Below are 23,852 nucleotides of genomic sequence, written 5' to 3'. Positions count from 1 at the left end.
TTTTTTAAAATTTTTTAAATTTTTTTGGTATATTATTTAAATATAATTTAATAATAATGGAATGAAAAAATCCAACTTGGACCAAACAATGTCGTTTTGGTCTTGTACTTCGTAATTTAGCTATGTCAATGCCACTTAGGAGAGAGAGAATAAAAAAGTTAACTGGCATTTTTCGTTAATCAATTTAAACAAAGTCAATCGAATGACTTGATTGTACCAATTTGATAAATTTTAGACTTGATTGTGTTATTTGAAAGTTTTAAGACTCGGTTGTATTTTTGTGATAAATTTTATAAATTCTAGTACACTTATCTCTTGAAAAATAAATTCATGGTTTCTAATATATGGAGTGTTCCCAAGTTATAAATAATCAACACTTCCGTGACCTTATTTATTTATGAAAAGCTAGAGATAAAATAGGCCCTCGTGCAATGATCTAAGCAGGAGTCATGCATTTGAATCCCCGTCCCACTCGTCCAGCCTCGCTCGGCGAAAGGACAAAATAAATCTAGATTTGAAATAAGTCAGAAAGTCGAAATTTTCATCTCCGAGGTTTACGAATAAAAGTCAAACCCTATTACAATATAATATTAAAACAGTAGTGTGAACAGATGCACTGGCGTACGGCACCACAAGGTCATCAAATTCTTCGGGCTTAGAGGGATTTCTCTAGCTTTAATTTCCTTTTTCCGTCCAATAATTTACTTTAATCTGTCTTAGCTTTTTCATGTAGATGCAGCATTCAAAGTCTAATCTGCCTCCTCAAAGGGCGGACAAAATTATTACCACTGCAACAAAAGAGAACTCGGTTGTTTAATTGTTGATGTTGCAGCAACATTAAATCTTACTTCAAAACTTTTGTCTAATCAATGTCCCTAGCAAAGCAATAAGAAAGCCAAATTATTGTCTTTTTTTTTTGTCCCTAACAAAGTAATAAGAAAGCTTGTTAAAGTCAACTTTAATCATGGTTGGGAACTAGGTGATTCTACACTTTGAATTTGTTTTAGTGTCACATAATTTCTATTTCCATTTTGATTAAGCTACTCCTTTTCTCAATCAAACTGAAATATCATTCTCTTTCTTCAATTTATTGCTTCTTTTTTTATCAACCGGACCAACATAATGACCTTCATTTCTATTTTCCCTACTAAATTACCAATTTCATAATACAAATGTCAAATCACACCTAATAAAATATAATCTTATCATGCATCATGTTATCACATTGCCTAGAGAGTTGTTATTTTTAATTTATGGTCTCATTTTTTAGTTACAAAAGTTATATAAAAGGTTATAAATTTGTAGTAGTAACTGCTTATAAACACACAAGTAACTATCATTTTTTTTAATAGTTCGAGGAAAACTTTATTTCAAAGTTGAAAATTAAAATTCAATCTAATTTTCTAGCAGATTTTGACCATGTGATTGATTTTTTGGAATAAATTTGTAGGTTTCTAAAGTCTTTTTTTGGTTGAAGTAGGTTTCTAAAGTTAAACATCGTTGATTTGTGCTTTCTTTTTTGAACTTCTCACATTTTAATATGAATTGCAAGATGGGGTTGAAAATTTATTTACACATTTTGCACTTTCAAACTCACATTAGATTTTTTAAGGGAAAGTTTTAAGCACATTTTAATGTTTTGATCCACTTGCTATGAGATTGAATTAACAATCGATATTAATATGTAATTAATATGTTTGACTTTTAATCACGATTTTAACAAATTAACCTTTTCCATATTTTGATCATTTTTTATTTTTTATTTTTTTTAACAAGATCTGCTAAATAATTTAATTGAATTTTAATTTTAATCTTTGAATATAGTTTCACTCACACTATAAAAAAAAAAAAGGCAATTAATTGTGTCTCCATAAGCTATCATAAATAAAAAAATTTTGTGAATGGAAATATCATACCATAAATTAAAATTGACAACATTCTCCAGGAAAAATGATAATAAGATATGGTAAATTGATGTATTGATGGGTTCAATGGAGTATTTGTATTACGAAATTAATGAGAGAGATAATAGAAATAAAAGTAGTTTTGTGGGTTAGCCTGATAAAATAAGAAACAAAAAACTTGGAGAGAGAGAGAGAGAGAGAGAGAGAGAGAGAGAGAGAGAGAGAGAGAGAGAGAGATATGAGGGTATTTTGATAAGTTAACAAGAAAAAGAAGCGTTTTAGCCAAAATAAGAGTGAAAATAGTGCCATCCTTGTGTTATCTTATAAACAACCTTACCAATAGATGATCAAATGTTCATATATTTTTTTCTTTTGCTCCATATAGGTATACAATTTTGTTATATTGTTTCAATAATTTCTTTCCACAATTAATAATAGAAAAAATCTTTTAAATGTCAATTTATTGTTGCATACACAAGTGTATGTGCAATTTTGATTGCCAATTCCGTTGAAAACACAAAGTTAAAGAAAATAGGAGAAAAAGAAAGAGGAGGTTATCGGTTCATATACACATAAGTTCACACATATAAATAATTGCCCAATATTATATTGCACCACTACATATTTATTGTTCATAAAACTACTTGATCAATCATAAACCTATTGTATATTTGTCAATTCGGTCATACACTTTTCAACATTACTAATTTAATTTCTAAACCTTTGTGCGGAATTCAAATGTAGTCATTCTGATCAATTTTCGCTTGAATTATAACGTGGCTTTCCAATCATCGCTAGGAGTTCTACATAGATATTGGAAAAAGTATTTTTAGGTCATGTCGACATATCAACAAATCGCCAAAATTTGGCCGAAAGAATTACATTAGGATTTCGCATATTTTGTGGCGACTAAATTGACAATTAGGACTAAATTGACATCCGTAGAATATATTTAGAATTGATTGGACAATTTCTTCATTGATTGTTTATCTAAACCCTTTTTCATCAGATACTTAGTGGCCATAGTTTCGCATGCTAGTGACGCTGCAAGTGAAGCCCCACTTTCAGAAGATCCCTTCACTGTTTCTTTCCACACTTTGCACTTGCAATGTGAAAGGACATAACTTCTGTCAATCATTGTAGATTCGACAGAAAGCCAAAAAAAAAAAAAATGAAAAAAGAAGAAGAAGTGCATGGCAGTGGAATGAGCACCCAGACCTATTCATAGCTGAAAAGGTGTTACCACCAGAATCCAAATAGACCAAGTCCTATGAAGATCTCGAGCTGCCCTCTGTTCCACTGGGTAATCATAGCGACCGTCTTAGATTCTTGGACCTCATCGATGAACCGGAGAAGAGAACCGTTCAAAATCACATCATTCTTGTGGGACATCTCCCTAGTTATATCCCCATGTTATCCAAGTTCTTCCTCTGGCGAAACTTTTGGGATTTAGAAAGCTCGACGTGACACTTCTCCTTTGGCCGACGTCCAATGTTTCTCGTCCCTCCCTTGCATGTATTTATTTGGAAAAAAAAGAAAAAAATAATAATATCTTTTTAGGCTTGAATTAGAGCAGTTTTCTAACAATGTCCATAGGTCGAATATACTTGGATTGCTTACTTAGCAAAGAAAATTACGGTGGAAGGACACGTGTCATCGTTCCAAATGAATAAACAATGATTGCATTGGTGTCAATATTTCCAATGCTAGAGTAGATGTGAGAAGTCGAATCTAGCATAAACAAGTTTAGTCCTCCACCACTATATTCCCCTATCACCATAAAACCATATTTTTGTTGTTGTGGAGATTCTTATTTATTTTTTGCTAAAATAAGAGCATTAAGACATTACATTTTTTTTTTTTTTTTGGATGAACGTTAAGACATTACTAGAATAGCAGTATTTAGTATTGACCAAAATTTTTCATACTAGCTTCAAAATATTCGACTTTAAAAGGATAGTTCTTGGAGATAGGGTAAGCCCTCCACGGTCAATAAAACAGTGATTACTAAAGTTCGAGAGTATTTGATTTGGAAAAGATAATCCTTCGAGATGGGGTAAATCCCTGGTGGTTAATACAATATATTTTGCATACATCTTTTACGACTTTCTTCCTTCTTAGGATGGTTTTGCTCGTGCAGTTGCTATCGAAAGTGGATTTGAACACAAGATTCTGAGGGTCGGAAATCGTAATCACTCGAGTAGGCACACCACGGTAGGTCGTAAAATCTTTTAGGGTTGTTGACCAAGACCATATCAAGCTGATATGGAAATATGACACCGACCAGCGCTGTTCTTGCTTGGGGTGGAAAGAGTAGGCTCCTAAGTTGAAGTCAGTTTCACGTTCCAAATGTGATTACACACATGAAAACTCCAAGTCATCGATCCAAATATGGGGAAGAAGAGAATTGCCGCACGATCTAATCTAAGACTTGCGCCGCAGTAGGAACTTACTCGGAATTGGTCAATGTGTCTAAGGGCAAGAGGGTCATGCATACCCCATCATCCCTCATTTCCTAATAAGTTTTGATTATTTTCGGCTAATGGATGTCAAACCTTATCGCGCTCAAGTGGGTCTTTTGGATACGTGCCGGTGTTAAGGCTTTCGTAGTTTAATAAGTTCCTATCGATACATGCGAAGTTGTGGAAAATTATACAAAAAATCCTATACCTATTGTAAGGAGCCCAATCCAATCTTCAATTTTTCAATTGTATCAGTTTACTCCTAAACTATTTGATGATTTGCCAATTTAATCTTAAACATTTCAATTGTGGCAATTTCATCTTAAACCTTTTGATGATTTACCAATTTAGTCATAAACATTTTGATGATTTTTCAATGTAGTAATTCTGGCCAAATATTCAAATAATAGGTTTAGGATTGAACTAACACAAAAGAAAGGTTTACGACCAAATTGACACGAGTGAAAAGTTGATGACCGAATTAGCTGCCTTATAATAGATTTAGGACTTTTTCGGACAATCATCCTTGTGGAGTTGAGATAGAGCACGTATTGCCTAACCATAAAGATGATTTGTTCTTAATGTCATTGGTTAATCCATTCAATGTTGGTTAAAGCTTCAACCAATGTGTTAGGATGCACGTGTGAGTTGTGTTAGAGATGTCCCACATTGGAGAATTATTGTTGTGAGGAGCAGTTAATATATCCAAGTTGGCTCATAACTCATTGGCTTAAGATTTTGAGTGAAGGTGGGTCCAACTGGATTTGTTAATGGGCTTGAACTTGAGCTCTCTCTTGGCGACCTCCCCGGCAAAGGTATCGGACTTCTGCTGCGCACTCCCAACACATGATATCAGAACCGATTGTTGATTGGTGGCCCACTCACAATATGTATTGGTGTTTGGCGAACATCTCAAGAAAAGAATCTAGTGGCCAACGCGATTTTCGAGCAGGTGGACATTGTGGTGTAGCAACATGGGCCCGATGGACATTGATGGAGATTAAAGTTGATGTGGACGGATACTTGGATTAAGGGGGAGCAAACCTATACTGGAGCTCACACGTGAGGAGGAGATTGTTAGAATGCACATGTGAGTTGTGTGAGGGAAATCTCACATTGAAGAATTAATATGGTGTGGAGTAATTAATATATCTAAGTTGACCCATAACTCATTGGCTTAAGCTTTTGAGTGAAGGTGGTCCAACTGGATAGCTTAACAAGCTCAAACTTAGGTTCCCTCTTGGTGATCTCCTTGGCAAAGGTATCTGACTTAACAATCATTGATGGTTACAACAAAGTCTACTACATACAACCTAAATTCTTAACCATTTGGCCGACCCCTAAAAGAAAACACATAACATAGTAACAATCCATGGGAGTTACGCACAACAGAACCATAACCCTACCAAATAGACATGTATCGATTGAAAATTCAGGAACGTATGTTAATACCCTAAAAGTTCCGAATAAGATGAGGAGCATGTATTTTAAAGACATGCTAACATGTTCACTGGTTAAGTATTTTCGAGGCCCGTCTCAAATTGATAGGGCTGGATCATTACGAACATGCCCCCCCGTACATCTTAACATACCTATTGCTAAGACCAAAGACAAAGTTTGGTTCAAATGGGAGTGAAACAAATAGAAAGAGAGCTAAAGCATTGGTCGGCGCTCCGGAGAAGATCATAAACAAACTGGGATTTTCAACTTCCAATGAGTACATCTAGACGACACTTGTAACGGACCAACTTACCACACTTCCCATCTCCCTGGGTGGTCTTCGTCGTTGTCACCATCGTATCTTTTGTAATAACGCTCCGGTTATAAACTTTTTGTGGCGGTGCTGTGTTGTGTTCTGCGAGGAAAGCATTTTGCAGCAACCGAAAGAAAGAGAACCAATTTGATGACGACCACTTTGGCGTGTTGCATGCGTTTGCTCTGTGCTATGGGCGGCGTCAAACCTCGATATGCAATGGCTGGTGCACTTAAACCAAATCGGGCGACTTACTTCATTTAGTTAATGATTAGCGTTTTAATTAGTGGTTTCGGGGCGATAATTGTGTTTTCTTGAGATGATATTTGTTGTGTCGACACCCAATAAAAACATTGGATAGGCAAGCGAAAAAAATGTGCAACTTGTATGAATTTTTATCAATAAAAATTGTACTCCTATTATCGAATTTTAATTAGTGGTTTAAGGGCTCTAATCTTTGTATTTTTCTTGTTCCTTCCGAAATGGCGTCGTAACAGCCAGTAACCGAACCGCTAATTATGATATATAATTTTGAGCATGACCGTACTCATATAAACACGAAATAAATTATTAGATTAAAATAGACAATTAATATGGTACATATATTTTCATATGATTTTTTTTTCCCATTCATTAAGGTCGAGATGGAGTTGTTTCGACGAGGACAGGTGCGAAATCAGCGGCACGGTCTGAATGACCCATCTACATCAATTGGGTAATTTGACAAAGGATTGGATCCATTTTTGAGGTACTAAAGTCTAGAAGCCTTTTTACTTTCCTTTCCCTATCAAATGAAAACGAAAGCCGAAAATAAGGGCAATAACAATTTGAAGTAGTAGATAAAGGATAGTATGAGCTAGGATCCAATTTCAAAAGGCGACAGCGACACTTGAAAGACGGTGGGACGCGTCCAACGCGACTCTCTGACTTGGCCGGAGAACTCCTGTTTTGTTGGGCTGGTGTGGCAGGGGTTCTTACTAAAGCTACGTGTTTGGACTGAAAATCTCTATTTTGGTTCGTTCTTGTTTTTCAGTCCCGCTTGTCTGTGGCATTATAAATATGTATCATGTGAGGATTTGGCCGATGCTGTTGAGTTACTTCTTTAATTATAAAAATCATGATTTGAAGTAAGAGATGACGCAAGTGGAATAGTTTGGAAGAAAGAGGTAATGTGGGCAGACCTTATTAGTTCTCGGCTCTTGACCATCAAGTGACACTAATATTCCAAACGTTTTACAGTGTTAGAAAAAAAAAACTTTAAGTTAGCCCACTGTGACACAAACACCCTAATTTTTTTTTTAAGTTACCAAGATCGCCAAAGTCGTATCAGTCTGACAAAAAAATTCCTAAAATTATTGTCACATTATTGGTACAAGTTTATGGTATTGATGACATGAACAAAAAAAAAGTTTCGGATGTTGGTGTCACAGTGGACAAAATTTATGACTTTTAGTGGTAGATATAGTGTAATTTCTATCGTACAAGTTTGGAGTATTTGGTGACATAAAGAAAAGGTTTGGCGTACTATTTCCCCCCCATGAAATAACCTATTTCCAAAAATAACCATATTTGTCGTTGATTCTCCCTTTATCAATATCATAATAAGCAATTAATGAAGAACTTAGGATTCACTTATTGTATTCATAATTTGATTACATTTTATCATACATTGATGGTAGTATAAAATCTAAACTTTGTAAGTACATAGCAATTACTTAGCTGTAAGCAATGATACCATAACATAACAACTAATAAATTATTTAATTGTTGTATTTAGAACAAAGGAATATCTTAGGGAAATTAATTGATTACTGACAATTTTATTATAATCGCTACGACTATAGTCACCATATAATATGATCAATGAAAAAAAATTACAAACCATCAATGCAAACTTCTCATTCTCCTCGTGTAAATCAGGACTATTAAACAAGTTTTATAATGGAAAACTGAAATAAGTGTTCGGAAAGAAAAATCTTGGGTATGATCCGAGTGACTAGCAGAACTGAGAAATGGTCGATACTTATCTTTGGCTGAATAATGATCCACGATGGCACAAAAATTTGGACTCCCGTGAAAGTTACATCGGCTTGATTTCTTGCCCGCTAGTTTAGAAACGCATCACGGCATAAGTCAAATGCACATTAGATGACCCAATTTTGATTATCTTAAGATACTTAGACGCCCCAAAGGCATTCTTCAGTCAAATTCTACTCGAAGTTTTACAAGTGCAGCCTCCATATAGATAGAAAAAAGATTTGCCATTTCATCAATTGTCTCCGTAAATGGGGAGCTATTGACCATAGCTGCTCTTTCGCATATCCAAAGTCCGCACTAAAGTCCATTTTACACCTTGAGAAAATACACTTGACAAACTCTACCGGTAATCGATGGGACTTTTCGCCCTAGGGACGTTTTCCATGACAATTTCTGCGAGATACACATGTTTTTTGCACTATGTTGACTCAATCTCAAGGTTTTCCTGCTGAACAATACCTTGTGCAAGTCCATTTCATCTTTTACGTTACTTTGTCTATTTAATTCTTGCTGGATATAGGAGGTCGTTAAACAGCCTCGTAACAAATTCATAATTCATTATTTCATTTGAATTGTGTCGTAATGTAAAACACACCGTTACTCTTACTTAACGAGCTTTTGTAATTATGCTTGAAGGTAAAGAGTCTATAAATTGCATGTCCAAACCCCATTTGACCACCGGGGAGATGTCTCTGTTTTTCCCAATAGCATGTGTGTTTAATTTCTAATATGTTTCTTGAGCTGTGACTGTTGAAAAGCTTGAGTTCTACAAAGCTGTCCTTGGGAAACCATGAAAATTTTTAGTTTTCTCTGGTCGAAACAAAGATTCAATTCATTAATCAAAATAATATTCGAGAACTATATAGAAGACTTTCAAGCCTAGGAACTTCCAAATAATTACAGAACATAGCAAATGCCAAAAACCAAATAACAAAGCACAGCCTGCAGGTAGGTGCATACTCTCATCCCTCAAGTACAGATATGCCATTGTAAACGTTCGGCGGTTGATCACTAGATTCAGCGATAAGCATATACCAAGATCTCTTACTTCATCGTAACGGATTACGGTGAGCATCTAGGTTCGATATTGTCGCGACCTAAAAAAAAATAGACGAGTTAATTTTCGGGCTAATGGATTATCAGGTTAATTAATTAACTAACCTAACTCGGACTCTCCCAAGTCCATACCAAATCGCAACTTATGGTTCATGTGATTATCTTGCAAAAGATTTTTCATTTTTTGGAGCCGCCACTAATCATTTTTGGTAGGTTGATTAGAAACCTAAATAAAATAGCGGGAGAAAACTATCTTATTTCCGCGAACCGGAGATTTTGAATTCGGGGATTTGGTTACGTCAGATTTCTCTAACGCCCTTTCGGTACCATTTTCATGAAAAATATTTGATTTGGCAATTTTGATGGATTTTGCTTGAAATTCAAAGATGCAATTTTTTTGGTTTTTTCTTCTTTTTTATGGGGATGTAAAACATTGAACTTTGTACGATATACACCATGGGTGATTTAGAAAGAAAGAAAACGCAGCCAGTCACGAGTATTTATAAAAATAAATTAACATGTAATAATGCTAAAATTTGGAACACGTGGCATGTCTAAAATAAACAAACAAATGTTCAAACCAAACGATTACATTTTTTGTAGATCGAGATGGAAAGGATTACCTTCTATTACATAAAATCTTACTCACATACACATTATAGTTCCCTTCAAGATCTCGGAGCCGGAAGAACGCGGCTGTCGTCGAAAATGGCAAGCAATGGCGTTGTTGGGTTGCGAGGGGCGAAATATGTGTCGGGACTCGTCGAAGATGATGCTCGACTAAAACACTTTTCTTCACTCTCGAATTTTCTCTTCTGATTTTTCTCAAGAACTCTCTTTTTCCTCTCTAAAAATTCCTCTCAAAAACTCTCTCAAAACTCTCTCAATTCTCTTCCACTCTTCCTAAAAAACTCTCTCAATTCTCTTCTACTCTCTCTCTCAATTCTCTTCCACTTCCCCCCTCTTAAAAACTCTCTCAAAACTCTCTCAATTCTCTTCCACTCCTCTCCTAAAACTCTTCTCAAGAGCTCTCTACCTTCTCTATCACAAAAATTCTCCTAATTCTCTTCCACCCCCCCTTCTAAAACTCTTCTCAAGAGCTCTCTCTTTTATAGGCAAAGTTCTTCATCCTTCATTCTTCACCTTCATTTCTTCACCTTCCATCTTCATCTTCTCTTCTTCATCTTCATTTCTTCACCTTCCATTTTCATCTTCCCTTCTTCATCTTCATTTCTTCACCTTCCATTTTCATCTTCCCTTCATTATCTTCCCTTCATCATCTTCCCTTCTTCATCTTCTTTTCATTATCTTCCCTTCATCATCTTCCCTTCTTCATCTTCTTTTGGTATTTGCAATACAGTCCCCGAAGTTCCAAGTATTTGCAATACGTCCCCGAAATTTTAAGTATTTGCAATACAGTCCTTGAAGTTTCAAATCTTCTCGGTGTATTTTTCCATCCCGTGCCTAGTCTAGACGCATGCTAAATTAAGTGTTCTGCTTGCCCGATTATATGCCAATGCAATGTACGCTAAAAATAAATATGTGAGATGATTTTTTTATAATTTTTATGCAAAAAATAGATTAATCAAAATTTAGGCGTCAACAGCTGCCCCTCTTTGAGTGGAGGCTCGTAGAGGTTCCGCTCAAAGACAAAATTGAATCCTAAATTTTGATAGTGCAAATTATGGATGAACTTTTTTGGCGGGAGTTTTAATCCCATTTTTTTTTAATGTAATGAAGTGATGCATGATATGCAAGACCTGTAAATAACATGTGTCATAATTCCTCTTTTCCATGTTAGAGAAACATGCACATGGATCGCATACAAGAATACCTGTTTTACCAAATTTCTCGTAAGCTAATGGTTCTCTTAATTTCCAAGTTTCTTTTTGCGGATGCAAGGATTTTAAGGTATTTGGCCTATCTCGTTATCGAGACTTCTCCCTAATGCAAGACAACGCAAGATATGTGTGTCGTTTGAGATCACAAGAGCTACGTCGTTGTGAGTCGAAAGAAGTGGGATCAAGTTCACAAGAGCTACGTCGTTGTGAGTTGATTAAATGTCGAAATCGCCGAGTGCATATGTCTTCACGATTCGATAAAGGGGGAACCAAAATCATAAGAGCTACGTCGTTATGATTTGGTTTGGATCAAAAATATGGGTGCTTATGTTTTCATGATTTGATAAAGGAGCCGAAAATCATAAGAGCTATGTCATTATGAGCCGACTAAAGGTCAAGATCACCAGTGCATACGTCTTCGTGATTCGATATCGAAATCATAAGAGCTACGTCGTTATGATTTGAAGAGATGTCAAGATCGCCAAGTGCATATGTCTTCACGTCCCCGAGATTGAAACCATAAGAGCTACGTCGTTATGATTTGATAAGATGTCAAGATCGCCGGTGCATATGTCTTCACGTCCCGAGATTGAAACCATAAGAGTTACGTCGTTATGATTTGATAAGATGTCAAGATCGCCAAAGGCATATGTCTTCACGTCCCGAGATTGAAACCATAAGAGCTACGTCGTTATGATTTGATAAGATGTCAAGATCGCCGGTGCATATGTCTACACGACTCGACGGAAGAGGCATATTGCCCGAATTGAACAATATTTGATAGGAGCACCATCGAATGGAATCGATAAGTACAAAAGGGGCATATTGCACGAATTGAATCATAACAACTATCATCGAAAAAGTTGTTAATTTGAAAAGGGGTTCGGAGAAAACTTACCCGGGTTCTCCAAACGATTAATCAAGGAACGAAACAGTTGCCGTATCGTACCTGGTAGGCATTTGCCAGCAAAACTTGCTCATTCAATAATCCTTGGATGAATTTCGAGACCTTGGGAGGGAACTCGAACATCGGGAATGTATTACCTATCATAGAATGTCGGAGGTAACACACACAAACATATTCAACAATGAGTATAATGCAATCACTCATACTATGGTTCATGCATAACCATTCTGTCAAGTTTGCATTACCAATTTTGTCCAGGGAGGTTCTCACATTACGAATACCTCGAATGTGAGCTGAATGGGGGACTTCAGTCCGAAAGGGCTTTCTCTCACTCTCGAGAAAAGCTATTTATCCCGTCTGCAGGATTCAAGAGAAATCACTCAATCTTTCCATCATCGCATTCGATAAGGATCCAAGTAATCTCGCAATTGATACGACCGAGTCGATCCGGAGGTCTTGATTAGGACCGTAATGAGAGCTAGGTCAAAGGTTTACAAAGGGGACTCCGGTTGAGTCAAGGTCGCTGAAATGAATTTCTTCATCATTTGCTCCGGATTTACAAGTCAAGAATCCTGCAAAAATGAGAGAGAAATAATCTTGCTCGAACTTCTTCGAGTGATGCTTAAAATCATTTAACTCTACGTTAACTCAAGTGCCCTAATCGGAAGAGACTTTGGAGGGTTATAACGTAGGCTAGGATTGGGGACCGAGGAACGAAAAGGCTCGTTTTGGCTCGAAATTAAATGAGAAGGGGCTTGACGTTGGTGATCATCGCCGACTAGTCACCGATCTTGGTCTTCTGGAAATGTCTTCGAAAGAATACCATCATTGAATGAGGGATGGTAGTTTTCTACTGAAAATTGCACTTTACAAACCGATTTCTTGGGGAGTCTTCTTCACAACAAGTGTCTGTCAAGGATTTGCAAGAGACACAATGCAAACATGTACATGGAATTTACAACTTAACATGCAAAAATGTACATTCAAAATTCAGAAGTACTTTACAAATGAATGTGCATTGGCCTTACTTTTGGTAGGCACTTTGCTTTTCCTATGCTTGAAATTTTCATATGAGATCGGCCTTTGCTTTTCTTACTCCCGACTCTCATTTTTCTTTTTTTCTTCTTTTTTTTCGAGAAAAGATTTCTTTTCCTTTTTCTTTGAGAGCCCTTCGACATCTCTTTATTTTGCTTTTTTTTTTTTTTTTTTTATTTTTTTTGTTTTTTAGAGCGGGCCCTTCTCATTTAAGCTGAGTTTGCCTCTCCTTTTTTTTTACAATCCCATGACTTTGAACCAGGAATTACAACAAGCATAATGATCATTCGGGAATTCTCTGTTGACTCGACCATCTCCAATTCTAATCCTTGGGAAAATGCTATCTTCGCCTTTGGAATGAGCAAATGATCACCAACAGGGGTTTAAGAAATGAATTTGCAGGCTCAAGTGGGCTATGCAAAGAATGAAGTGTATAGGATAGAGAAGTGAATGATCTTCATCATCCTAAGGCACTTGAATTAAAATTCGAGTATAAATGCAAAGAAACACCCGCAGATTAATGTTAGTCCGAGCAAGAAAATTTCTAACCATTTACCTCGTGTTGCTGTTAGAATTAACTCGCCTGGACCCCGATGTAGGGTGGTTCTTGACAGGGGTAAAGAAATGAAACCACCGCTCAAAAGGGGTAATCAATGGATAACCCGTAGTGTTTAGGATAGAGAAATGAACGCCTCCGTTACTTCGCTTATCGTACCTTTTTGCGAGAAAACTCTTTACCTCGGGGAATGCGGAATTTGGCCACCGTTCATCTCGCCTGAAAAAAATGGGACGTGTTTGGAAAAAGATTGCCTTTCATCATCCTCGTCTCCGCCCCATTCCATACATTCGATGTATCTTATGCGGTTCATGTTCCTTATTCAGAGTTGGTAAATTAAACATGAGGAACAGTCATGCGCAAACTATGCAATGTATAAGTGTTTTTGAGCATGTAAAATGCAACAACTTTTTATCTTGGTGGACAGAATTCGCAAGCACATAAGAAACTTCTTAGGGGCGTGGATCGCGAGTTGCCCCCGCTCATGCAAATGAGTTGCAAAAACTTCATTATCCGGTTCGAGACATGAGATTGTCAAAGGCTTCAGGAATTTCTTATTTCATTAATTTTTCGGGGAGAATGGATACTTCCCTATCCGGAAAGGCAGTGACCCCGTAAAAATCAAAAGGGAAAGCGTCAATGTACGTTCTCATGTTCTAAACGAGTTGAAACGATACCGCTTTACCCTTGTACGAATTTCTTGTGAACTTTTGAATTGAAAAGATCAACTCATCCGGATCGGATTGTATGTCCGGGATGTTATCTCTCCGGTTTTGTAACCATCCTGGGCGAGCTTCTTTTAAACTAGCCTGGAAAGTCTGAACCATTAAAGGGCCGTTGGTCACATGCTTATTCATTCTTGCCTGGTATATCCGGACGTGCTGAACCGAGTTGGAAGTTCCATCATATTTCTCAAAGTCGGGCATCTTGAACTTTTCCGGCACAATGATCTTTGAAAAGACAGACAGTCGACTGGGGTATGTTGTGAGTCCCCTCGACCTCTCGGATCCTCTGTTCCATTTGGGCCAATAGCTTGGCCGTATCACCATTCAATCCGGGGGCCACATGGCTGGCTTGAGGGATTGGGACTACGGGCGGCGTGCTCGAGCTCATGCCTGTGATGATCACATCCTCTACCGGCATTGTCGGATAGGGAGTAGCTTCCGTGGCTTTACCGAAGTTGTCCGTAGGAGGAACTAGAGCAGGAAGCGGCGGGATGGCGGCGGATGATTGAAGTTTGGCGGTGAAGGCGGCCATAATTTCTTCCATCTTTCGGGACATCATCCCTTCAAAGCGCTCGATCAAGGAGCCAAGTTTCTCGTCTAGGGCAAGACCGATGATAGCGTTGATGTCGGACATCCTCTTTGCGACCGATCGAGTAATGTGTAGAGGATCCGTGACAAATTACCTGTACGCAGTAACAAACCCAAAATGAGTATAGGGAGCAAGAATAGCGAGCCGGCCCATGACATCCCTCTAGACTCAAACGAACAAAGTGATTATGGCCAAAGGATTGAAACATGTAATTTTCAGTTTGTCCGCTTTTACGAAAAAATTCGTATTAATCCGTACGTTGATCAAAACATGTCCAAATTTTACGAGCTTATAGTTGAGAAGGTGATGAACAACTTTTATGTTGGCCAATCAGACTAGAAATGCACGGATCAAATCAGTTTAATGTGTCTCTCCAAAACAATCACGTTCAGAAAACTGTTATAACCGCATGTTGTTGAAAAAACGAAGGGCCATCTTAAATTATGAATTTAATTCTGAAATTTTGCAAGATATTAGTTGAAACATAGGTCTACAACTTTCGTGTTTGGCACTTACTCAAAGCTCGATCGTAGAATTTAGTAAAAATCGCACAACAGGAATAAGCCAAATCAAAATTGAGGACAACTGATGAAATTGTAAAAGCTACGGAAGCAAAGTGCGAAATTGAAAATAAGACAATGAAACTTCTAAACAATCAACCTAAACCATGGACCGGCCCAAAATAAAAATGAGATAACAGGGTACAAGAGACAAGAAATTACCTCTCATACGAAGAAAATGCCAATCACAAAGACATGCGCATGAATTGTGAATTTAAATCTTATTCTATCTATCCAAAAGGCTTTTGCAAAGTGAAATGATGAACGAAATGACATGTCGCAGCCTCGCGCGCAATCATCATGACTAGTCGCAACCTCGCGTACAATAGTCATGACTAGTCGAGTCCAATCACTTCGGCTTGGTTCGGTTGACAAGGGCAATTCTCATGCATCGTAGCCTCACGTGTATGAGAACGACCCTTGAGCCATTTTTTGGAAAAATTTTCGGGATCCGGATGGGATAACCTTTAGCGAAACCTTACCGCCAAGGTTAAAGCACCATCTAAATACCATCTTAAAACTATTAGTGTGACCCCAGTCCGGTCACGGGTTGTGTGCGAACAGTAGTGCAAATACGATAAATCATGCACAACAATTAAAGGCAAACACCGCTTCCATGATTCAAAAGTTAAATCACAATTCCAATTCACCAAGCCTGCAAAACAAAGGGTTAGCCGATCACTCCTCCCCTTATAACTCCCAATCTGCAAAAACATTTAACACCTAAGAATGAGAATTCAACCAAAGTTTACCAAATCAAGTGATTTCTTTTTCATGAAATTATCTCGGCCTAAGTCCTCTTTGAGTCCCCAAATGAGTCGCCAAGCTGTCGCGACCTAAAAAAAAAAATAGACGAGTTAATTTTCGGGCTAATGGATTATCAGGTTAATTAATTAACTAACCTAACTCGGACTCTCCCAAGTCCATACCAAATCGCAACTTATGGTTCATGTGATTATCTTGCAAAAGATTTTTCATTTTTTGGAGCCGCCACTAATCATTTTTGGTAGGTTGATTAGAAACCTAAATAAAATAGCGGGAGAAAACTATCTTATTTCCGCGAACCAGAGATTTTGAATTCGGGGATTTGGTTACGTCAGATTTCTCTAACGCCCTTTCGGTACCATTTTCATGAAAAATATTTGATTTGGCAATTTTGATGGATTTTGCTTGAAATTCAAAGATGCAATTTTTTTGGTTTTTTCTTCTTTTTTATGGGGATGTAAAACATTGAACTTTGTACGATATACACCATGGGTGATTTAGAAAGAAAGAAAACGCAGCCAGTCACGAGTATTTATAAAAATAAATTAACATGTAATAATGCTAAAATTTGGAACACGTGGCATGTCTAAAATAAACAAACAAATGTTCAAACCAAACGATTACATTTTTGTAGATCGAGATGGAAAGGATTACCTTCTATTACATAAAATCTTACTCACATACACATTATAGTTCCCTTCAAGATCTCGGAGCCGGAAGAACGCGGCTGTCGTCGAAAATGGCAAGCAATGGCGTTGTTGGGTTGCGAGGGGCGAAATATGTGTCGGGACTCGTCGAAGATGATGCTCGACTAAAACACTTTTCTTCACTCTCGAATTTTCTCTTCTGATTTTTCTCAAGAACTCTCTTTTTCCTCTCTAAAAATTCCTCTCAAAAACTCTCTCAAAACTCTCTCAATTCTCTTCCACTCTTCCTAAAAAACTCTCTCAATTCTCTTCTACTCTCTCTCTCAATTCTCTTCCACTTCCCCCCTCTTAAAAACTCTCTCAAAACTCTCTCAATTCTCTTCCACTCCTCTCCTAAAACTCTTCTCAAGAGCTCTCTACCTTCTCTATCACAAAAATTCTCCTAATTCTCTTCCACCCCCCCTTCTAAAACTCTTCTCAAGAGCTCTCTCTTTTATAGGCAAAGTTCTTCATCCTTCATTCTTCACCTTCATTTCTTCACCTTCCATCTTCATCTTCTCTTCTTCATCTTCATTTCTTCACCTTCCATTTTCATCTTCCCTTCTTCATCTTCATTTCTTCACCTTCCATTTTCATCTTCCCTTCATTATCTTCCCTTCATCATCTTCCCTTCTTCATCTTCTTTTCATTATCTTCCCTTCATCATCTTCCCTTCTTCATCTTCTTTTGGTATTTGCAATACAGTCCCCGAAGTTCCAAGTATTTGCAATACGGTCCCCGAAATTTTAAGTATTTGCAATACAGTCCTTGAAGTTTCAAATCTTCTCGGTGTATTTTTCCATCCCGTGCCTAGTCTAGACGCATGCTAAATTAAGTGTTCTGCTTGCCCGATTATATGCCAATGCAATGTACGCTAAAAATAAATATGTGAGATGATTTTTTTATAATTTTTATGCAAAAAATAGATTAATCAAAATTTAGGCGTCAACAGATATCCTTATTACCATCACGGGACAATGACACCAATATCAATTGTTGAAAGAATACAGATCAAATATATGTAAGAAACTCCTAAATCTATATTTAGATCTAGTTCGGGACAACAAACCCATCAGATCTAGACGTAAATCTAAATAGGGATAGGAGAGTGGTCTAATATCGAAGAGGTTGTGGAGCCACATCATAAATCACGATATTCGGAGTGAAATTCTTACACTCTATTTTAGCAAGGTAAAGGCAGAGAGCCCTTAATTCCTTTGTCGTGGAAATTGATCTCACCCGAGGCTATCTCAAGAATATTGAAGTGCTGTGTTGTTTTGTTTTATATTGGCTGTGAATCGTTGTGTCATCGCCGCATCTAGATTTTACCTTGGCAGAGATGCCTATCGTCTATTTGATAAAAACTTGAGCCTCAGTTTATATCTCATATGTTCTAGTATTGATTGTACTATTTGAATGCAAAACTATGTCATTTTATATACTGGATTTCCTGCTTTATTAGAATAATACACTGATGCTAGCTGGATCTCAAATTTAGATGAGACAAAATCTATTATAGGCCATTTGTTCACCCTTAGTGGTGATATTGCAACTTGAAAATCAGTCAAAACAAAAACTATGGAGGAAATGGCAATCCCGCTACACCAAAAGTCATCTTGATTGAAGCGGATAATTTGATAACGTAATTATGGCCAATGTGAAAGAATGTGTGGTAGACTCAGGTACTACTTGGCATATATGTCAAACAAAATGTTGATCATCCTACACTCTAGTAGAGGAAGGAGAAGAAAGTATTTATTATCTAGAAATCATATTTAGGCCATACATATATTGTTTATTGAACATCTTACGGAACACTTGGGACATTATCACAATGCAATTATGTGTTTTTAATGCATTGAGATTTTTACCATATTTCTTATTTATTTGTTGCATTGATTAGTGGATGTTAAATTACTACTCTTGCACCCGCATGATCACTTCTCACTTGTTAACAGTTTGGGGTTAAAATTGGCGCAAGTAGTAATTTAAGGATGAACGAATTTGGATTAGCTGAGATTGCATGCACTTTTGGCCCTTTCTATGAAAAAGCTAATGACAGAATGGAGGTCATTGGTAGTCACATTAGACATGCGAAAGAATTGGACAATAGTAAGAAAAAAAATCAATGAGTGATAAGATGTTAAGTATGAATAAATTTGGCTAGATAATGAGTTAATATACATGAAAAGTACAGAAAAGATCAAAAACTTTTTGCATTGGTACTAATTCAGTCTCAAACCTCTCTATTAGACCAATTTAGTCCTAAATATTTTTGCATTTGTATCAATTCAGTTTATCCGGCCAATTTAGGCTGGAAACTTTGACATGGTGCAATAGGTTCATGACTTTTTTTATGGTAAAATGACACGTCGAGTGCCAATATTTATGTACAACACTCACTTTGGTACCAATATTTTTTTGGGCCATAAGTACCGATTTTTTTGAAAAACGATTATTTAAGTGCCAATTCTGGTGAGGTTGGAATTTTTTGCCGTTGGCATTAAAATGATCGTTTTTTTTTTCGATTTGACACTGAAATGATCGTTTTTTTGGATCACTTAAGTACTAATTGTTTTGAAAAATAATTATTTAAGTGCCAACTTCGATGAAGTGATTGGAATTTCTCGTTATTGGCACTAAAGTGATCGTTTTTTCTCCGATTTGGCACTTAAGTGATCAAAAATATATATATTGACACAAAAGTGATCGTCGTACACAAATATTGGCACTTGAGGTGTTCTTATGCCCTTTTGTGGTACTTTTCCTGTTAATATACTTCATTAAGGTTAAAGCACCATATTTCTTTAAATACAAGAGCATCAATTCTATATCATAAATGGTATATATTATTTTTTTTGGCCAAACAAAAGATTCTATTCATTAATCAGGATAATATTTGAGAGGTACATAAAATGTTTTCAATCTCCCATATAACTGCAGAAAAAAGTTAAATACCGGAAAGCAAATAACAAAGCATATTCTGCAACTAGAAGCACACTGTCATCCTCTAGGAATAGATCCGACAGCATAAAATTTCATCGGCCAATCACCACATTCAGTGATAAGCACATGCCGAGAACTCCCACACCATTTGCAACGGCTTGCGGTGTGCGTCCAAGTTTGATTTCCCCATCACCATTGTTGAGCAATAACACCAACATCAATATATTGAAAGAACACAGATCAAATACCTATAAAGAACTCCCATATCCATGTCTAGATCTAGTTTAGAGAGTAAAATCCCTGAATCTATACCTAAGTCTAAATCGAGAGAGGAGAGCGGCATAATCTCGAAGAGTTTATGGAGTTACGTCATGAACATCATCATCGATGGTTGTCGACCGGACGAATGGCCGAACCGGTCTCCATATTCGCTCAAGATCGGTTGCAGAAAATTATTCATACTTGCAAACTCCCAAAACATAGCGGAAGAGAAACGTAAAGAAAAAAAAATTGAACCCAAGATTGGGCGCAGAAAGATGAAAAGGGTGGGAGAGGGGAAGCGGGATAAAGAGAGGAGGGAGAGAGAGAGAGAAAAGTTGGGGGCGGGAGAGAGGGAGATGGAAAGAGAAAAAGAAAGGGATTGGCTTTTGGTATACATCGTTACTCTTCAACCTAAAGTAGTATTATTACTGACCTTCCAAAAGAGGTTTTACTAGGAGAGGCAACCCTTGAGAAGGTCTAAGAGAGAGCAAGAACGAAGGAGAGTGGCGATAGCTTGGTGAAATAGAAAAAGAAAATTTCGAGAGGATCAGAGTTAAGACAATCTTGTACTCCATCATGGTCAAGTTACGACCGATGCACATTCTCCCTCCAAACCCAAATGGCAGAAACCCCATCTTGTGCTTGCACCCACCAAAGAGGGCGTCCTCCTGGAATCGCTCCGGCTTGAACTGGTTGACATCCTCCCCCCACAGAGTAGGGTCATGATTCATTGACACCACGTCAATCCACATGTTTGTTCCCTTAGGGATCACCATGTCGTAAACTTTCATATCCTCTAGTGCTTGTCTTTGCACGTTCGGTGCCGGACTATATAGTCGCAGAATTTCATTCATCACCCATCCCATCTGCAATCAATCACAAATTAAAATAACATTACTAATTGAAAAGTCATATTGATGAGATGTCATGTTACGTAATTTACGTAAATTCACAAATATTCTTACTTATGACAAGTGTCCTAAAATTCTTGTGCAAATATGCGTCTTGCATGGACCTATCAAGGTAGAAAGTGACTGCTTCGCTTGGCTCGTGGATACATAATATTTTAAGCATGGACATGCAGACACGTGGCAACATGAGGTTCTATCGTATGGTGGTCACAACGTTTATATCAACCTTTTCGTCCACGATTATGGCGGATCGACGTTGACCACCTCCCTAGAATTTAGTCAAAAAACGGAAAGAAGAAGAGGGTCTTTTTTTGAAAAAGAAAGGTGACCCACTAACGTACACGGACATTTAAGAACTTTTCTATGTAATTTGTACAGGGCAGAATTTTAAGTCGTTCTGTTTTGTGAATAAATCATCTTCAGTGACCGACATAATTTTTCTATCCAAAACAAACCATGTTCATGCTCCAATGATTATAATATTTTCTACCTGAAACTATTCACCCATTATGAAACATGAAATTATACCAACTTCGGGAACACAGATGCAGACATTTTTCATATGGAAATATCATCTAAGCAACCTCAAGCAATTGAATTGAAAGCACAAGCAAACAAAAACGTGCATCACTTGCTTCTCATTTGGAACAGTGTTTTTACCTTCTTTAGTCCAGCAAGCATGGTTGCATCAATCTCTTTGTTATCACCAACCACTTGTTTGATCTCATCTCTGAGCTGATCTTGCCACTCGGGATGAATGGCCAAAAGCAGCAACGTCCACGACAGAGCCAATGCCGTCGTCTCATGACCCCCAAAGAAGAAGGTTTTGCACTCGTCCACCAGCTCTCTCGTCGTCAAACTCTTCCCTGTTCTTCCATTCCCGCTGTTCCCTTCAAGTAATAGCCCGAGCAAGTCCTTCTGGTTATTTGCCACTACGCCGGCCTTGCGATCATTGATGATCGACATTAGTAGCTCGTCGATTTCTTTCCCCAGCCTTTTTGCCTCCATGGATTTTCTGGGGGCGATGAATTGGTTGAAAGGCATGCCCACGAAACGATTTGTCTTGAAGAGAGCGACCTGCATGGCTCGGAGTTTCTCGAAAACTTTCTTGCCATCTTCGTGGTTAATGCCGAAGCTGGTCTTGGCTATGATCTCCCCCGCCGTCGATACAATCTCTCTTTCAATGTCGATCTCCGGGATTCCGGAGTTCACAAGAGCTGTCCACTTTTCTAGCATCTTGTTGGCTGATTCCACCATTAAGCTTGCCATTCCCTACGGTACCGGCAAATTATATGCAAAGTGAGTCGGTGTGCAGATAAAAGGCCTTAAAATCTATCTAATCACCTCCTTTACATAATTAGAGAGGAACGAATTCCGTGTGCATGCATCTCCTCAATTCCTACCAAAGATTTTGTGATGCACATTTCCTTTTCAAGAAAAAAGTTTGAAGTGACTTCCTTGAGTTGCTATCACTCATATTCAAAAGCCCAAAGATCGGTACGTGAGAGAGAGAGAGAGAGAGACCTTGAGGTTGGCAGGGGAGAAAGCTGGGGTGATGAGATGCCTATGACGGACCCATTCGTCTCCCTCGGTCATGACCAGTCCGTTCCCGAACATGGGTTCTCGGTCGTTCTTGAACACCCTGGGCTTTCCCCAACTCTTCCCCATTACACCACTGGACATTTGCTTCAGAAACTCTGGCTCTGCAATGTACAAGAATGGCTCTGTGCCTAGCCAATACATGAACACCTTCCCTGAAATCAAAACACAGAAATTATTAATGAAAACCAGCAAAAGTAATTGGCAACCAACTTCAGGAAATTTACATGTTTTCACAGAAATTTTTTCATTTATTGGCTTACCATGAGATTTTTGCCAGCGAGCAAAGTGGGGGAAGACCGTGGAGTGGATGTCATGAGTGATGATGTTCGAAGATTTATCGTTAGAATTCACAGAACAAGATTCATCTTTTATGGCATTTTTCATGTCCATGAGATTGCCAAGTGGGAAAGTCGGAGAAGGCCCTCTGAACCCATTTCTCTTGAGCTTCTGATAAGCTCTCGCAGGTGAAATCCAACACCTGAACGCCACTCTCCACGAAATAAAGAGCACAAACACTATCGAAGTTGATAGAGCGAGATTGTATAGCTGAAGAAAATATTCCATTTCCCTCTCTCTCTTCAAGACAAGTCTCTCTCTGTTTCAAGACGAGAGAAAGAATACAGAACAGGTAAAGACTAAAACTACACAAGAGTTCAAGATTATGAGTTGATGTTGGTCGAGAAGGGAGAGAATGGAAATCGGTATTTATAGGAGGCGAAGGACGGTCGTTTCAGAATGCCGGAGCTTTGACCTGGCCGTTAAAGTGGAACTTGGAAAAAAAAAATTAATTTTAGTTTCGGCCCCGTCTTGGTCGCTGTTCTCGGCGTTGGTTGTTGTCAAAATTTTTAACTTTGGTTATTTCTAGAAAATATCCTCACGTGATAAAAAAATAACATAATTATCATGCTATTCTTTTTATGAATGGACATCCACAATTATATATAAAAAATATATAAGCATTTGCGTATTTGTGGTATTCAATATAATTGTTAGGATGAATGTGTGAGTTGTATTAAAAAAGTCTTCTATCAGAAAATTAGTCTGGCATAGAGCAATTAATATATCTACACTAGTTGGCTCATAACTTACTGTCTTTAGTTTTAGGTTGGTCCAACTAGATATATTGACGGACTCGGACTTGGGTTCCGTTTTGGTGATCTTCTCAAGTGAATGTGTTGAACTTCCGTTACACACTCTCAACAGATAGTATATGAGCAGATGGTAGATTGGTGGACCCCCAATTTATTTCGGTGTTT

The 23,852-nt window shown here is 37.7% G+C and overlaps 1 protein-coding gene across 1 annotated transcript; it reads right to left on the bottom strand.

Moving 5' to 3' along the window:
* Window positions 1-20,508: 20,508 nt before the first annotated feature.
* LOC115741003 (cytokinin hydroxylase-like) lies at window positions 20,509-23,259 on the bottom strand. The gene is made up of 4 exons (XM_030674696.2): window positions 22,857-23,259; window positions 22,519-22,748; window positions 21,655-22,266; window positions 20,509-20,949 (listed from the first exon to the last, which is right to left on the bottom strand). The coding sequence occupies exons 1-4, from the start codon at window positions 23,158-23,160 to the stop codon at window positions 20,509-20,511; spliced, it is 1,587 nt and encodes a 528-aa protein (XP_030530556.1). The 5' UTR covers window positions 23,161-23,259.
* Window positions 23,260-23,852: the final 593 nt, after the last annotated feature.

Source organism: Rhodamnia argentea, chromosome 7 (genome assembly GCF_020921035.1).
Source record: "Rhodamnia argentea isolate NSW1041297 chromosome 7, ASM2092103v1, whole genome shotgun sequence".
Taxonomy (NCBI): domain Eukaryota; kingdom Viridiplantae; phylum Streptophyta; class Magnoliopsida; order Myrtales; family Myrtaceae; genus Rhodamnia; species Rhodamnia argentea.
Note: the sequence above shows the minus strand (reverse complement) of the source record. Positions and strands in the feature narration are given on the sequence as shown.

Bases quoted from the DNA above. Each gene is read 5' to 3' on its own strand.
- LOC115741003 (XM_030674696.2), bottom strand. From the start codon at position 23,160: ATGGAATATTTTCTTCAGCTATACAATCTCGCTCTATCAACTTCGATA. The intron at 22,267-22,518 runs GTCTCTCTCTCT...CCGGTACCGTAG, and splicing joins TCTCCCCTGCCAACCTCAAG to GGAATGGCAAGCTTAATGGT. The intron at 20,950-21,654 runs GTAAAAACACTG...GATTGATTGCAG, and splicing joins TGCTTGCTGGACTAAAGAAG to ATGGGATGGGTGATGAATGA.